The sequence below is a fragment of the Pelophylax lessonae genome (assembly GCF_965119305.1).
Source record: "Pelophylax lessonae genome assembly, chromosome: 6".
In the NCBI taxonomy this organism is placed as follows: domain Eukaryota; kingdom Metazoa; phylum Chordata; class Amphibia; order Anura; family Ranidae; genus Pelophylax; species Pelophylax lessonae.
This window is the reverse complement of record NC_138773.1, coordinates 125,307,017-125,325,059: the sequence shown is the minus strand read 5'-3', so window position 1 is coordinate 125,325,059 and position 18,043 is coordinate 125,307,017. Positions and strand designations below refer to the sequence as shown.

The window sequence follows — 18,043 nt, the reverse complement described above, 5'->3', positions numbered from 1 at the left end:
GGTAAACAGCCAATTTCTATTGGCTGTTTACCTTGATCAGGGATGGGCTATGTCCGAGGGACGAGCCTCACCCCCGATCGCCGCGCTGCGTGCCCCCGGGGGCACGCAGTAGAGGGGAGATCCGGGCGACGTCATATGACGGCGGCCCGGATCCTTACAACCACTTTGCCAACGTAATTTTACATGACTCGGTATGGAAGTGGTTAAAAAGCCTTTGTCTCATTGTATAACTTAGAAAATAGGATTTTTAACCTTCCTTCTTTTTTTCTTGGCATACAGAACGTAACACAGGTCCCTCCCCTCAGTTTTTTATGGTCTCTGTATCGCTTGGTACAAAACGAAAGTTTGCTGGGAGTGGGATGTGTTATATAGTAGATGTCATAGCAGCTTTTTTGGCAGTTTCTAGCTTTAATTAACCACTTGCCGACTGCCCGTCGCAGATATACTGCGGCAGGCTGCCTCAGCTGTGCGAACCGCCGTACCGGTATGACAGTCACACGCGGGTCCCCTCGATGTTCTGATTTGCTTCAGAACCGATCAGTCATCAGGTTCTCGGGGTCCTGTACACGGCTAGACTACCAAAAAGTCTCACACGTGGTATCTCCGTAATCAGGAGAAGCAGCAGAATGTATTTTGGAGTGTCATTTCACATATATCCATGGAATGTGTGAGCAATATAGAATTTGATTGACAACTTTGTGAAAAAAAAAAAATTAAATTTTCCTAAAACCTGTGGCAAAATCTAAAATATTCCATGGATTTAGCATGCCTCTCAACAAATAGCTTAGGGTGTCTACTTTCCAAAAAAAAAAAGGTCATTTGGGGGGGGGGGGGTTGTGCTACCTTGGCATTTCATAGCTTCTGAACCTGTGATGGGTAGTGAGGAGTGACATCAGCAATTCATGCCCTGAAGGGTTCCTGAAAGGCAGTGATTGGTTTTCGGGGTCCTGTACGGGGCTAGACTGCTAAAAATCTCACACATGGGGTATCCCCTTGGGAGAAGCAGCAGAATGTATTTTTGGGGTGTAATTCCACATATACACATGGCATGTGTGCGCAATATATCTTTTGAATGACAACTTTGTGTAAATTTATTTTTTTGTCATTATTCAAACACCTGTGACAAAAAAATTACATATTCAATTGGCGCAACATGCCTCTCACAAAATTCCTTGGAGTGTCTACCATCCAAAAAGGGGTCATTTGGGGGGTTTTGTACTGCCCTGCCATTTTGGCACTTCAAGAAATGAGAAAGGCAGTCCGAAAATGTAAAAGCTGTGTAAATTTAAGTATACAGCTGCAAGAAAAAGTATGTAAACCCTTTGGAATGATATGGATTTCTGTACAAATTGGTCATAAAATGTGATCTGATCATCATCTAAGTCACAACAATACACAATCACAGTCTGCTTAAACTAATAACACACAAAGAATGAAATGTTGCCATGTTTTTATTGAACACACCATGTAAACATTCACAGTGCAGGTGGAAAAAGTATGTGAACCCCTAGACTAATGACATCTCCAAGAGCTAATTGGAGTGAGATGTCAGCCAACTGGAGCCCAATCAATGAGATTAGATTGGAGGTGTTGGATACAGCTACCCTCCCCTATAAAAACGCACACACCAGTTCTGGGTTTGCTTTTCACAAGAAGCATTGCCTGATGTGAATGATGCCTCGCACAAAAGAGCTCTCAGAAGACCTACGATTAAGAATTGTTGACTTGCATAAAGCTGGAAAGGGTTATAAAAGTATCTCCAAAAGCCTTGCTGTTCATCAGTCCACGGTAAGACAAATTGTCTATGAATGGAGAAAGTTCAGCACTGCTGCTACTCTCCCTAGGAGTGGCCGTCCTGTAAAGATGACCTCAAGAGCACAGCACAGACTGCTCAATGAGGTGAAGAAGAATCCTAGAGTGTCAGCTAAAGCCTTACAAACGGCACTGGCAAATGCTAACATCCCTGTTAGTGAATCTACAATAAGTAAAACACTAAACAAGAATGGATTTCATGGGAGGATACCACAGAGGAAGCCACTGCTGTCCAAACAAAACCTTGCTGCATGTTTACAGTTTACACAAGAGCACCTGGATGTTCCACAGCAGTACTGGCAAAATATTCTGTGGACCGATGAAACCAAAGTTGAGTTGTTTGGAAGAAACACACAACACTATGTGTGGCGAAAAAGAGGCACAGCACACCAACATGAAAACCTCATCCCAACTGTGAAGTATGGTGGTGGGGACATCATGGTTTGGGGCTGCTTTGCTGCATCAGGGCCTGGACGGATTGCTATCATCGAAGGAAAAATGAATTCCCAAGTTTATCAAGACATTTTGCAGGAGAACTTAAGGCCATCTGTCTACCAGCTGAAGCTCAACAGAAGATGGGTGTTGCAACAGAACAATGACAAAAAACAGAAGTAAATTAACAGAATGGCTTAAACAGAAGAAAATACGCCTTCTGAAGTGGCCCAGTCAATGTCCTGACCTCAACCTGATTGCGATTGCAAGAAAGCAATTGACGCCAGACATCCCAAGAATATTGCTGAACTGAAACAGTTCTGTAAAGAGGAATGGTCAAGAATTACTCCTGACCGTTGTGCACGTCTGATCTGCAACTACAGGAAACGTTTGGTTGAGGTTATTGCTGCCAAAGGAGGTTCAACCAGTTATTAAATCCAAGGGTTCACATACTTTTTCCACCTGTATTGTGAATGTTTACATGGTGTGTTCAATAAAAACATGGTAACATTTCATTCTTTGTGTGTTATTAGTTTAAGCAGACTGTGATTGTCTATTGTTGTGACTTAGATGATGATGATCAGATCACATTTTATGACCAATTTGTGCAGAAATCCATATCATTCCAAAGGGTTCACATACTTTTTCTTGCAGCTGAATACAGCATTGTTTGTAGACGCTATAACTTTTGCGCAAACCAATAAAATATGCTTATTGAGATTTTTTTTATCAAAGACATGTAGCTAAGTCAGGGTTCGACAAACCCCAGTCGCCATGGCGACCAGAAACCGCGTCCTGGCTCCTGATTTGCCGCCAGCCCACTCTTTGCAACTCCTGACTGACTGCCCGGACACGCAGCTCAGAGTGTCAGGCAGCTGATGCTTCGCTCTCCCCCTCCCTGGTCTCCGTGTTTTCCCTGGAGCCGTGCAGTAATCTGAAGTCCGGCTGTGAGTAACATGAGAGGGGAGGGGGCGGGCCTCCTCTCCTCTGCGAGAGTAAGGTCCGGAATGGCTGCTCTCTGAGCTCTCCTATGCTGTCCGTAGCGTCCTTATCAGGCTGGTCTTCCTCCCCCCAGAGACCACAGCGGGAGTTCAGACCTTGGAGAAGGGTGAGGAGGAGGGGGACCCGGCAGCCTGTGTGCCCTTTACCCGACCTAGCAGGCAGACTGTCACTACTGTGAGGGAGGGGGGGGGAGAGTTCTGGTGGAGGATAGAGCACGGGGGCTGCCTGTGTGTGTGTTCTGTGTCCATGCTGTGACACACTGAGCCGCTGTTCTCATAGTGCAGTTGTTTAAGGTGTGCTGTGAGGTGGAGGAGGGGAGATGAGGCTGGCATGCTTTAAAATGATCTTTTTATGTCCTCTGATAAAGCCCTGTGTATTATGAACAATCACCACAGGGGGACACACAGGCAGGAAGTAGCTGCAAAGAGGCAACAGAAGATCAGCAGCGCTGGGATACTTCTTTCATCCTTTTCTGTGTTTGTTTTATTTAAAATGTCACAAAGGCTTTATTTAGATGTGCAGTTGGGTGGTAAAAATGTGCTGTAAAGACATGTTTTTGCCACCCACCAACAGCCACCCTTAAGCTACAATAGGCAGCAGATGAGGGTATTTTACATGCCGCAGTCATGATGCATTAGCATAAAAAGGAGTTTCCCCTATAACAGGTTTTTAATGTCATTCTTTCTGGCCAGCCCATAACCTTGACGTAATGCGTTACATTGGAGTTATTGACTTACCACTCTGCTGTAAGTTAGTTAGGGGGCGCAAATTACTTGCCCTGACAACCCACGCTACCAAAAAAAAAAACTGGCTCCTAACTTTTTTAGCTGGCTCCTAGATTCATAGCAAATTTGTCGAGCCCTGAGCTAAGTACATTTTGGCCTAAATGTATGACAAAAATTGAGTTTATTGTATATTTTTTATAAGAAAAGGTAGAAAATGTAATTTTTGTTTCTCAATTTTAGCTTTTTTTGGTTATATCGCAAAAAATAAAAATCGCAGAGTTGATCAAATACCATCAAAAGAAAACTCTATTTGTGGGAAAACAGGACGTAAATTTTGTTTGGGTACAGCATTGCATGACCTCGCAATTGTCAGCTAAAGTCACGCAGTGCCAAATTGCAAAAAATGGCCTGGTCATTAAGGGGATAAATCCTGCTGGTCCAGAAGTGGTTAAAAGATAAGTTCACCTTTTGGGATAAAATAATAAATGCACATATTTTTAAAAATGTGGAATTATTGTTAATTTTCTGCTGGCGCCTACTACAGAGCATTTCACGTGTGATCAGTGGGGTGCAATGTCAGGCTCCTGCAGACATGCCCTACAGCTTTCAGGCCATACTTCTGTACGGGTAGTCTGTTTGAAAGCTGCAGGTCTTGTGAATAAACTAGGAGGATGCTCATCTGCGCCCCTCGCAGTTCATTGTGAACTACAAGTCATTTGCCGCGGTGTAAGACAGGACTTGTAGTTAATTTACTGTTCACTGTGAACCAATGACAGCAGATGCGGGGAAAGGATCTTCAGGGCGCGGTGGGGGGAACTGCTGGAGCATGTTACACCGTAAATATGGGTGTAATGTGTAACATGCTCCAAAAGGTGAACTTAGCCTTTTGTAGGCTTGCAAAGCTAGAGCAGTGTAGGCTGTAGGAACAGCAAAGCTTATATACTAACCCAATAAACCTGCATATGGGTTTAATACTCCTACAACCAAAAAGTGTTTCTTTTTTTTGGCTTGTGACTTGTCTAAAAAATGGATTGCACCTTCAATAGGACGGGTTTTGTATAAATGAAATAGTAAAAATCATTCTTAAATCAATATTAAGTCCAAATTGTAACACTGGAAAATTAAGCTTTATATATTTTCTAGCAGTTTAGTATTAGAATTTCATACTGTTATTACCATGAAGAAAGGAAACTGCATTAAGGCTCCATGTACACGGGACGTTAGAAAAAACGTGCTGCAAAGCTAGTTCTGACGCCGGGAAAAGCAGCTGTTAAACGTGCTTTCAGTAGCTTTTTCCATTTGCGTTATTGCACGTTTGGCCACGTTGCTTTTAGCAGCGTTTTTTCTGCCTCCATTCAAAATCAATGGTTCCCTATGGGAGCCTATTGATTTGAATGGAAGTCGCACCGCAAAAGTCGGATCAGGACTCTGGATCTTGGGGGGGACCCCACCCCGTTTTTTCCCATTTTTGGCATGGAGTTCCCCCTCAAGATTCTCACAGCACAAGTCGCGCCGCAAGTCGGATCATCCTGATTCCGATGAGCCCCCTGCCCGCAGACCCCCACAACCACCGGCCAGGGTTGTGGGGATGAGGCCCTTGTCCTCGTCAATATGGGGGCAAGGTGCTTTGGGGTGGGGGGTGCAGAGCTCCCCTGCCCCAAAGCACCCAACACCCCCCCCCCCCACGTTGAGGTCATGTGGCCTGGTATGGTCCAGGGGGGTGGGGCCGCTCGCTCGTCCCCTCCCCCTTCCTGCCCTACCGGGCTGCATGCTCGGATAAGGGTCTGGTATGGATTTTGGGGGGGGCCCCATGCCGTTTTTTCAGCGTGGGGCTACCCTCAAATTCCATACCAGACCCGAAGGGCCTGGTTTGGAACCTGGGGGGGACCCCCACGCAGTTTTTTTCCCATTTTTGGCGTGGAGTTCCCCCTCAAGATTCTCACAGCGCAAGTCGCGCCGCTGACTTGCGGTGCGACTTCCATTCAAATCAATAGGCTCCCATAGGGAACCATTGATTTTGAATGGAAGAAAAAAAACGTATAACGTGGCTGAACGTAGGTTCATCACGTTCGGCCGCGTTTCTGCGTTTGAAACGCCGGGAAACACACGTTCGAACACAAATAATTGCGTTCCAAAAAACGTCCCTGAACTCAACTGCCTGCAAATGACTGTAAACGACCCTGTGTACATGGACAGATCAGATAAAATGTAGATGGGTTCAGGGGCTTCTGAAAAAAACGCCCAACTGCTCCTAAACGGCCATTTACAATGTCCCGTGTATATGGAGCCTTATTCACAAAATAATAAAATAAGCTAAGGTTACTGGATTTTAACATGTGTGCTTTGTTTTGGTATGTTTGGTATTTTACTTGTACTTGTTGACTGTAACTATAGTTTTGAATCATTTCTGTAGACTCGTATACTTGTAACTCATGGAGTAAGTTACTTGCCACAAGTGGACTCTATTATTGTGATGGTGGATGGCAAAATAACTGAAATTGGTTCCTACCAGGCGCTTTTGGAACAGGATGGTGCTTTTGCAGAATTCTTGCGTACATATGCCAATGCTGAGCAGAACAATGCACAAGGTGAGGCACAAGCACAGAAAATGATACTGTAAAAAACCTTTGTTGTGTAAATTATTATTAAAGTGGATCTTTGCCATGTTTTTCATAGTTAGGGCAGTAGTGGCAATCCTATAGGTAGGATAGAAAAGACTTTAAACAGCAGATTTTCCATGCTTTCTGTGGCCCCAATAAAAAAAGATTTTGAAGTTTCCACATTTTACTAATTTTATCCAGGAATACATTTTGGCAGGTATAATTTAAAAATAAATAAATATAAACATTTGCAAACATGAAGCTCAGACACTGGCAATAATGAATTTGGGACAGGTGCTATTAAAGTTGCTATGCAGTTATCTAGCTATTCCTTCTTTATTTCAATGAATGTTGGGGGCCACCAGGGACTAAAAATTCTGCTCTACACAATCTGTCAATTTCATATTAATTTTTATGACACATTTCCCAAATACCAACTGAGTTATTCTTTGTAAAAATGTTCTTTCTCTTACGTCCTCTGACAGTCGCCGCCCGATGGTATTAGCCTTCACTAATGGGTAATGGCGCACTCTACAGGAGCAGGTTAGGCAGATAATTGATTATCAGGTTAATACGAAAAAACTTTTGTACCTCAGCACGCCACTAAGGGGCCATCCCTCAGCCATTACCAGAACCCAATCTGATATTACCTCAGTTTGAAGCTGCCTAGCGTCAAGAGCAGAGCTTCAGGTCTTTCCTGCTGAGACCTAGTGTCTTGGATTCCTTATATTTTGTTTTCTGAATTTGTTTTTTCACATAAATAGATTTTCTCTATCGCTCATTGACAGACGTAGTCTTCTTGATTCTCAAGAGCTGGGTTATGTTGTCTCCGCAGGAGTAGGACTAGGCAGAAAGACAAAACGTTCTGGCTCCACCTTAGGGGCAGTCCCTGAGGGTATATCCTCCCTCTCTCTGCTACAGGGAATCAGTTTTTTTCTGTCTAGTCAGGAGTAAGGACCTAAGTTCCTTGCTGGGATCTTTTGGTCCTGGCAAGACTTTTTTCTTTAAGAAAAAGACATTTTTTAGGTAGTTTTTCTCCAGTGTTTTTCCTGTGAGATCTTCAAGCAAAATGCCGGACTGGGCGACACTTGTGGTCACCCCAGCCGGCCTACGAGCGCGCGCAGACCATGGCATTGCGCTTGGTCGGCCGCGACACATTCAAGTAAGTATGCGGGGCCGGGCGACGGGCTGGATGTTGAGATCCAGTGGTCACCCCGGTTTTCTGCCTACGAGCGCGTGCAGACCAGAGCTCCGCGCTGGGTCGGCCGCGACGGAGTCCCAGTGGAGGGACTGACCTTGCGAGTTAAAAGTCTCGCTTGGACGCCAGGAACCAGAGGGTCGAGGCGTCCGGAGTGGTCCACAAACCCCCACCCCGGTGGAGAGGGTATTGTGAAGAGAGGGTGCCTGTCGGTTCGGTATGGTGAGTAAACGTTCCCTTTTTTCCTCGTTATGAGGCAGTATGTATTATGGGCCCCTCCATATATGGTCAGTATATATCTGATACTTACAAGTCCCCCTTGTAATACAGCATGTGTTTGGGGAAGTGGACTTGGTTTGAGAGCTAACACTCTACCCAGCAGACTGTAACATTACAGCAGACATAGGAGGTATAATCCTACCTTATTTGTAGTGTATCTCCTGTAGATCCATATATCGCCTCTTAGCAGAGATGTAGGTGGATGTGCTGGGAAAACGATTTAGGCGGTCCGCCGCAATTTTGCCGTAGACCAAGTGCATGTATGTCCTCAGGTCACGCCGGCCGCCATGTTTTTGGAGTCTTATGTCTCTTCTATGGGGGCGGCCATGTTTTGTGAGCCCAGCTACCTCGTGGAGAGCTGGGAACGCCGGAAGGCGTACACAGGGGGCGGAGCCACGTCCTTCTACCCGGGAAAAAGCAACAGCTCCTTCCAGTCTGTGTAAGACAGACGCTGACTGCAGTTGGTTGGAAACTGCACTGCATCGGTTGGTGAGCCTTGGGGGTCCCTCTCTCTCTCTGTGGGATCGAGAAGCAGGTACTCTGAGGGGCGCTATTGCGCTAGGGGGAGACACACAAAAAAAAAAAAAAAAGTTTTTTTGTTTTGCTGGCAAAGGTGTCCTGAATTAACATGGACCCTGCCACTCATGTATCTCCTCCGGATCCCCTCGAGGGGTCTGCGGGATCCTCCAGCACCCCACTGACAATTGAATCATTGTCAGCTATTATGGAAACTTTTGTGTCCCGGGTGGAAGTGGCTTGTCAGGGACAGGGCGCAAGAAAGCGACCCCCGCCTAACCCCTTATTATCTGAAACCTCGGATTCAGACTCTGAGCCTATTTCTGCAGTTGCAGGTACTTCATCTGGGATTGGTGTCTCGGGTCCTGTCTCTTCAGACAGTGAGGAGGATGTTTCGGCATCCGCCATAGCCCGAGAGGAAGCGTTGGTAAACGCACTCATTGTATCTGTTCAAGAAACCTTAAGGTTACAGGGTATTCCATCGGAAATAGCTGAAACTGAAATCCCTTTTGGGACTAAAAAACGCATCAAAGTGGCGAAGGTTTTTCCATTGCCCAAATGTTTTGGCAATCCAATCGAAGAAGAATGGCGTCTGCCAAAACGCACTTTTACTATTTCTAAACGCATTGACAGGCGTTATCCGTTTGAGGAAACCCTCATTAAGAAATGCTCAGGCTCCCGGTCGGGGGCCATCTTGGATGTGGGCAACATGTCTAGTAAGGGCAAGCGGCCATTTTCCCTGTGACTTTTGTCATAGACTTTCAATAGGCACCTTTTCTCTGGGCTCGAGGGCTGGCCTGTTGTGAGGTCTCTTCCTCCTTCTCCACAGTTTTATCCTGTGTAAAAATGTGCTGACAGGCTGGGGATTTTTGTTAATCGTTGTAATTTTTTCAACCAAAACGTTTATTTGTGGCTAGTGTGTTTTCACAGGGGGCTCTTTCTGTTAGTGCAGATTGCAGGGGGAGGGGGGGGGGGGTCTGCGGGAACCGCCAATTTTAAAGGGCCAGCGTCCCTTCTTCATTTGAATGCAAAAATGGACTCCCAGGATAATAAATCCCCCGCAGACCTGGTGGGGGCTTCGGGTACACCTGAATCCTCTCCCATAGCCTGCTGCATCTGGCGACTTTGGCATCCCAGGTGAATCTGCTGATGTCGGCACACTCCTCCATATAAACGGCCTGTGCCCTCCCTTTCCTCTGACTCTGAGCCTGAATTGGTTGCCATGGAAGATGGTCCCCCTGAGGGGTCCCGGTCCTCCACGTTGAGAGAGAGGAGGGGGGAATCTTCCTCGGTAGTGCGGGAACACGCTACGATGGATAGGCGTCATAACAAAAACTCTCTATCTTAACGATGAGCCAGCTCAGTCAGGTGTGCGGTCTGTTTTGTTCGGGTTCCGCAGACCCCAGACAGTCGGGTCAGGCTTTTTTCCTGCCCGGTTTTTCACAAGATTGTGAATGGCCAGTAAACCCTTCCGACTTCCTGGTGGCCACGAGGAGCCGTGGTCGGGTAATCTTAATGCCGGTCAGTCTGGTTCGGCGGCCCAGTCCATCTCTCCCTAAATGGAAGCCCTCCCCGTTGTCGGGGTGGGGGGACTTCTGCTTTCCTTTTAGGAACCCTGGTTGTCCGGCATTCAGGACAGGTGGGTTCATGAACTGATTCATTTAGGGTACTGGATCGAGTTTCGATCTCGCCCCGCAGACAGGTTCCTCCCGTCCATTCTCCAGCTGTCCCCTGATTGTCTCAGAGATTTCATGAGGGCTGTGCACGATTTGCTTGCACACGGAGTCATTGTACCCGTTCCCTTCCGCGAAAGGTTTTGCGGTTTTTACTCCAACCTGTTCATGGTGCCCAGAAAAGAGGGCACGGTGCGTCCGATTCTGGACTTGTAGTCCCTGAACCGCTTTGTGCGGGAAGTTCAGGTTGGCAGCCATCCGGTCGGTGTTGGCCTCGTTGAGGCCTGGGGACTTACTGGCATCCATTGCCTTGCAGGATGCGTATCTCCACATCCCTGTTTTCGGGGGTCATCCGCGATATCTCCGCTTCGTGGTGGCTGGGGAGCATCACCAGTTTGTGGCGTTGCCTTCCAGTCTCACTTCGGCTCCCAGGGTTTTCACTAAGGTATTGGCTCCGGTTCTAGCTTTACTGCGTTTACGGGGCATTGCGGTCCTCAGGTTACCTTGACAACCTCTTGCTAAGGTCGAATTTATGTGTAACCTTGGCGAAAGATCTGGCTGTGACGGTTCAGCCACTTCAGGAGTTCGGGTGGTCCGTCAATTTTCAGAAGTCGACACTTGACTCCCTCTACTCGTCGCCATAACCTAGGGATGGTCCTGGACTTTGCTCAATCTCAGGTCTTCCTTCCGGAGGACAAAATCAGGACGATTCTGGAGGAGATCAGAGCTCTCAGGAACGACGATCTTTCCTCTTTGCGGACCTGCCTTGCGGGTTCTGGGCCTGATGGTCTCGGCCTTCGAAGCAGTTCCGTTAGCTCAATTTCACACCAGGTCTCTGCCAGCGGAGATCCTTGACAGGTGGGACAGGACACCTCAGTCCTTGGAAAGGAGTATTTCCTTGAGTCATCCAGTGCGGTCGGATCTCCTGTGGTGGTTCTGGCTGCAGTCCTTGACACAGGGTCAGTCCTTCCGACCTCTTTTATGCACGATTGTCACCACGGATGCCAGCCTCTCAGGCTGGGGAGGAGTTCTGGGCACGCTTTGTGCCCAAGGGACGTGGTCGGCGGGGGAGACTTCGCTACCGACCAACGTCTTGGAGCTCCGAGCGATCAAGCTATGTCTGTTCCTTTGGTCATCTCAGCTTCAGGGGTGTCCAGTGCGGGTACAGACGGACAATGCCACGGCTGTGGCTTATATCAATCACCATGGGGGCACGAGGAGTGCCTGGGCGGCCAAGGAAGTGGCCAAGATTCTGTCCTGGGCCGGATCGCAGGTACCTGCATTCTCGGCCGTTCTCATTCCAGGTGTGGAACTCTGGCAGGCGGACTATCTACGTCGACAGACTTCGGACCGAGGGGAATGGTCCTTACATCCGAAGTTGGTTCACCTCCTGTGTGCCCGGTAGGGGACCCCGGGCGTGGTTGTGTTTGCGTCCCGTTTCCACAAAGTGGTGGTAAGGTTCGTGGCCAGGGCTCGCGATCCTCTGGCAGACGCCGCAGACGTGTTGGTGGTGCCTTGACACCGCTATCGGCTACTGTATGCTTTTCCTCCGATTCAACTGTTATCCAGGTTCCTCCGCAGGTTGGCGTCGGAACGGATGTCAGTCATTCTGGCGGCCCTGGGCGGGCCTCGACGGTCCTGGTAAGCGGACGTCGTTCAGATGGTCGTCGAACCTCGATGGCGGCTTCCGCTGCGAGATGATCTTCTGTCTCAAGGACTGATCTTCCATTCTGCTTTTAAGTTTCTGGCTTTGTCGGCATGGCTGTTGAAAGCCAGGTCCTGAGGGATAGAGGCCTTCCTCAGGCGTTCATCCTTACCTTGTAAAAGGCTCACAAAGCCATTTCAAGGAAATTTTTTTCACCGCACCTGGAAAGCGTATATCGCTTGGTGCGAAGTGCATGGTTTTAACCCTCATTCCTTCTCGTTGGTGGAGGTCTTGGCCTTCCTGCAGAAGGGCGTGGATCAGCATCTGGTGCTGACTAAGGTCAAGGGTCAGTTGTCGGCCTTGGCCGTTTTGTTTCAACGACCTTTGACGTCGCTTTCTTTGGTCCGCACCTTCATTCAAGAGGTGCGGCATTTGGCTCACCCCCCGAGGGGAGCTCTCTTGCTTCCATGGGACCTGAATTTGGTTTTTGTCAATGTTACAATAAACCTCTCTTCGAGAACATCCGGGAGATGTCTCTGTCTGTGTTGTCACAGAAAGTTTCTTTTCTGGTGGCCATCACGTCGGCTCGCAGAGTGTCTGAGTTAGCGGTCTTGTCCTGCCGTTCTCCTTATCTGGTACTTCATAGAGATAAGGTGGTTCTGCGACCAAGTCAATCTTTTCTTCCCAAGGTGGTTTCTTCATTCCACCTCAATGAGGATATCACGTTGCCTTCATTGTGTGCACGATCCAAGCATCCTAAGGAGTTTTCCTTGCATTCTCTGTATTTGGACTGGGCGGTCAAGGTCTACCGGTCCGCCACGGAGTCGATTCGGCAGTCTGATTCTCTTTTTGTTCTTCCTGAGGGACCTCGGAAGGGATCGGCCGCCTCCGCAGCAACCGTTTGTAAGTGGATCAGACAGACGATTGTTCAGTCCTATTCCATCAAGGGTCAGGTTCCTCCTTTCCCGGTAAAGCCTCATTCTACTCGAGCCGTTAGTGCCTCTTGGGCTTTTTCGCCATCAGGCGTCTGTGGCTCGGGTGTGCAAGGCAGCAACCTGGTCGTCCATGCACACTTTCACTAAGTTTTACAAACTTGACGTTTTGGCATCTTCGGATGCTTCCTTTGGCTGCAAAGTCTTGAGTGCGGCAGTTGTTTAAGGGGACATTATTTTTCTGTCCCTCCTTATGGGGTGTTTGTTCTGGGTTTGTTTCAGTTTTTTCCTGTGGGGCTCAAGTTGTTACTAGCCCGGTTATTTGCATTACCTTCTACATTGGTTGCGTTGCTTTCCCACCCCTCATACCTGCACTGCTTTGGGACGCCCCCACCCCTTTGGTTTTTGGATCTGGGGGTTGTTGCCTTCCGGTACTGCTTGCTACAAACTGAGGTAATATCAGATTGGGTTCTGGTAATGGCTGAGGGATGGCCCCCTAGTGGCGTGCTGAGGTACAAAAGTTTTTTTGTATTAACCTGATAATTATTTGCCTAGTCTGCTCCTGCAGAGTGCGCCATTACCCATTAGTGAAGGCTAAAACCATCGGGTGGCGACTGTCAGAGGACTCAGAGAAAATAATTTTACGGTAAGTTCTTACAAAAATTATATTTTTCTATCCATTGAGGAACCCAGGAATCAGTGGCGGAACTACCAGGGTCGCAAAGGTCGCTCTTACGACCCGGCCCTGGAGTTCCGCCACTTTGGGGAGGGAGGGTGGCAAGAGCCCACACTGTGGCTTCACAGCAGGGTTGCTGGCTTCAGGGCTCTGAGAGTGTCTCTTGCACAGCCCAGAGCTGGTGCTGACAGATGGGAGAGGGGAGAGAGCTGATCAACTTCCCCTCCTGTGTCTGCCCAGCCCACACTCCCTGGTAGTGCTAGACCTCAGAGTAGGGGATGTGTGGGTGGAAAGTTTGAAGCCCAGCAGCCAGATAAGGTTAAGGTGCCAATGACTGAGTGAACTCACATTTATCCACTGTGAGTAAAGTCTCCCCCCCCCCCCTTCTCTTTCCTGCCTCCCAGTGAGTACTCTAATGTAAGACTCAAAAGTAAGGGGTGCCCTATGGACTCTGATGTAAGGGGGGCTTTGGTAAGCAAAGACCCCCTTACATCAGAGTTCCCTTTACACCACAGCATTCCCCCTTACATCAGAGCTCCCCTAAATTATGGTTCCCCTTTAAGATCCCACTTATAGTGTAAGTGGAAATTCTGCAGAGGGCTCTGTGGACTCTGATGTAAGGGGGGACTCTTGTGATTAAAGCCATATGATTAGAAATGTTATTTAATCACAAAATGTATGTAAAGTGTATACTACAAAAAAAATAAAAAATAGCTGTGCGCCGCTAAAGTGCTTGGGTTTGGCTTGAAAAAAAGGTGGCAACCCTACCCAAGACAGAAGGAAGGGAGCCTGCTGGAAAACGTGTAAAACAGTCCCGTAGCGGGATCATAATAAAGGGCCCTGGGATCAATGGGAATGGCCCTGGGCTCGAAGTTAAGGTGGGGACCAGGGGGGCCCTTAATGGTTTCTAGTTAGGCCTCTAGCAGGAGTTATACTGTTGCTCAGGGCTACTGATAGGGGGGACCACGGGTCCTCCTGTATGGGGCCCGGGCACACGGGGGGCCCGGACAGCAGGAGGATTGGTGGATCAGAGAAGGAACAATGCCCTCTGCATCTCTCACCCAGCAACTAAAAGCCAGTTTTTCTCCCTCTCCCTCCCGCCGGCTTTCAGTTGCTTGGTGAGAGACACACATGACCGGATTTAGGGGGTGCTGGGGTGAGTTGTGCCAGTTTGGTTCTGCCCCCCTGACCTGGCTGCCGCTGAGCTCCTTCCCCCTCTCCCGCCCGCACACACAGCCAGAACAAGGAGACAGGAACCTATAGCCGAGAGAGAAGAGGCAGAGAGGAAAGAGCAGGGAGGAGGTGCACTGTGTTGTGTTCTTCCCTCCTATCAGAAGAACGTTCCTCTATACAGCACATGAGTCCGGTTTGCTCTTACTGTAGATTGCACTGTACACACACCGCCCCTTATCCACATTTCCTGCTCCCGGGAGGTCAGCAGCCCTTGGAGGAGAGAGGGGGCGGTGTGTGTGTGCAGTGCGATCTACAGTAAGAGTCATCCGGTCTCATGTGCTGTATAGACCAGCGCTCTTCTGATAGAACGGGAAAGCACAACACAGCTACTCCTGGCTTTAGGTGGCTTCCCCCTGTAAGTTGAGGGAGAATAGAAAGTTTGAGAGAGAAAATATGTGCTAGGCTGGTGATTTTTTTTTTTTGGGGTGATGGAGGTTTGTGTTAGGAGGGGGGATTCGAATAGTATTTGAGCTGGGGGGGGGGCAGGATTGGGGTGGCATAAATCTTATCCCCCAAATCTCCCCTGCCAACACAACCATACCCCCCCCGCCACAAATCCCCCCCCGCCAATCCCGCCTATTAGCCCAAATTTCCCCACCCCCTCCTGGCACAAACATCCCCTCTCCTGGCAGGGGGGATTTGGGGGATAAGATTTGTGCTAGCATAGAAAGTTTGAGAAAGAATATGTACTAGACGCGTAATTTTTCTCTTACGTCCTCCGACAGTCGTAGCCCCTCATTATGCCTTCACGAGTGGGTAATGGTGAATTCTGCAGGAGCAAGCTAGGCAGTTTGAAAGGTGGGGCTGTCCCTCAGCCATTATCCTGACACAGTTACTACTGTTCTTCAGTTTTATGCTGCCTAGGATCAGGAGTAGGCTAGGTCTTCCCAGCTGGGACCTAGTGTCTCAGTTTTTGTTTTTTCTTGAAAACTGTTTTTTTCTTTGAAAATTGCTTCTTATTACACTCACTATCGCTAGTTAGTCAGGGGAATTCCTGGTGGACTACAAGCGACAGCAGAGCTGGGCCTTGCACTGGATAATATGGATCCTTATGGAGTCCCAGCCTGCCACGAGCGTCGCAGGTCATTGGTGCGCCCAGGCCTCGCAACGACAGTGCCCCTTGAGATGGGGACGAGCCTGCGGAGTCCATTCTTCGCCGGGATGTCTCAACTTTGGAACGCCCGTGTGTTGCTAGCATCCTTCCTGGCTGATGGCACCCCTACTCTGGGTGGGACGTGTTCTGTATCAGAGCGGTGCCCGTGTTCGCTGGACTGGTGAGTGCTACTACCCCTGTGTCCCTAAAAAGGGACTATTATCTTGTGGGGTGTTCTGTGAGCCCACTCTTAGGGGATGGCAGTAAATGGTGGCTTCTGTGGTATCCCCCTCCTGGCTGTTTGGTACGGCCCCCTTCCTCCCTGCCCCTGCTGGGGGCGCTCTGCGGTGCATACTGCTATGGCTGGGGGTGTGGGGGCTTAATACATCCCGGGTTTGCTCTCTTGGGTTCCCTGTGGGGGCCAGCGTATGTGTTTTTTTGCTCTATTTGGCGCCACTTTAGGTGAGGGCAGGCTGTTTAGACATCTTTGTATGGGCAGCAGCCATTTTACCTCATCGTTTTGGCGCCGGTTTGGGCGCCATCTTTGATGTGGGCGACCGCCTAGTAAGGGTGGTGGCCATTTTGCCAGTGCTTCCTCCCATATATTTTCTATCAGGCACCATATTTTTGTGGCTCCTGGCGGACATAGGCCTCTAGTGAGTGAGGTCACCTTCTCTTTTCTCTTCACTGCAGCAGCGTGTGTGGCACTGTGGGGTGATTTTAACTGTTTTTTCAGACATTTTCCTGTAAAAACTGTTTCTTCTTGTGGCTGTAGCTGTTTTGAAGGGGTCTCCACGGGCGGTGCAGTTTTGCGGTGTATCCTCTTCCATGGCCTCATTATCTACTGATCTTGCAACTTTGGCATCCAAAGTGGATCTGCTGATGTCTGAACGCACTTCTTAAAAACGGCCTATGCCCTCCCAGTCTTCTGACTTGGAGCCTGATTTGGTTTCCACGGACAACGTCCCCCCCGGAGGGGTCCCAGTCCTCACATTCAGATGGGCAGGAGGAAGAGTCTTCCTCAACGGCGACGCAAGAACGTGCAGCAGTGGATGCACTTTTTAGCTCCGTTAAGGAGACTTTAAATCTTGACGATGAGCCCTCCAAGTCAGGTTGCCTTCGGGTTCCGCAAAGCCCAGAGGTCGGGTCAGGTTTTCCCCTGCCCCGAGGAGTTTCACGAAACAGTGAACGACCAATGGCGTTGCATCAAACATATGCTGGTGGTGCCTAAGCAGTTTAAATGCCGTTATCCTTTTGCGGATCCTGTAGACAAACGTTGGACGGTGTCACCTAAGGTGGACCACACTGTTTCTAGGTTGAATAAATCTACCTTGATGCCAGTGGAAGACTCCCCGGTTTTTAAGGATCCTGCAGATAGGCGTGTGGAGATGCTTTCCCTGCCACATGTACTTGGTGGCGGGCTCCCTGCTCAAACCTATTTTTGCTTTGGTGATGGTCTCTCAAGCTGTCACGGCATGGTCCAGGGTGCTTCGGCGCGCCCTGGTGGCGGAGTCGTCCTCTCCGACTGCCCTTGACATGGTGGATCAAGTAACCCAGGCCGTGATGTGCCTGTGTGACTTTGTGCCCAGGGGTCGTGGTCGGCGGAGGAGGCCTCCTTGCCGATCAACGTCTTGGAACTCCGAGCGATCAAGCTCTCCTTGTTCCATTGGACAACTCGTCTTCAGGGTTAAGATGGACAACGCCAGGGCGGTGGCTTACATCAATCACCAAGGGGGCACCAAGAGTGCCCGGGCAGCCAAGCAAATGGCCGAGATTCTGTCTTGGGCCGAGACGCATGTTCCGGCGATTTCAGCTGTTCACATTCCGGGTGTGGAAAACTGGCAGGCAGACTACCTGAGTCGCCAGACCCTGGACCATCCTGTGTGCCCGGTGGGATCTTCTGATGAGCATTGGTTTGCGTCCCATCTCAACAACAAGGTGGGAAGGTTTGTGGCCAGAACCCGCGACCCTCTGGCGGACGCCAAGGTTGGCGTCGGAATGGGTGTAGGTCATTCTGGTGGCCCCAGACTGGCCGCGTCGGTCTTGGTACGCAGACATCGTTCAGATGGTCGCTGAGCCTCCCTGGCGGTTTCCGCTGAGAGACGATCTACTGTCTCAAGGGCCGATCTTCCATCCTGCTTTGCAGTCTCTGGCTTTGACAGCGTGGCTATTGAAAGCAAAGTCTTGAGAGACAAGGGTCTTCCGAGGGCTGTTATTCATACCTTAT

General features: G+C 49.2%; 1 protein-coding gene across 2 annotated transcripts in view; it reads left to right on the top strand.

The window, feature by feature from the left end:
- The window catches only part of ABCC1 (ATP binding cassette subfamily C member 1 (ABCC1 blood group)), an 891,484-nt gene that overhangs the window by 553,193 nt on the left and 320,248 nt on the right, over nt 1–18,043 (top strand). For both annotated transcript variants that reach the window (XM_082260033.1, XM_082260032.1), the window contains exon 19: nt 6,385–6,559. In XM_082260033.1, the coding sequence (XP_082116159.1) occupies nt 6,385–6,559 (175 nt within the window). The remainder of the gene's footprint in view (nt 1–6,384; nt 6,560–18,043) is intronic.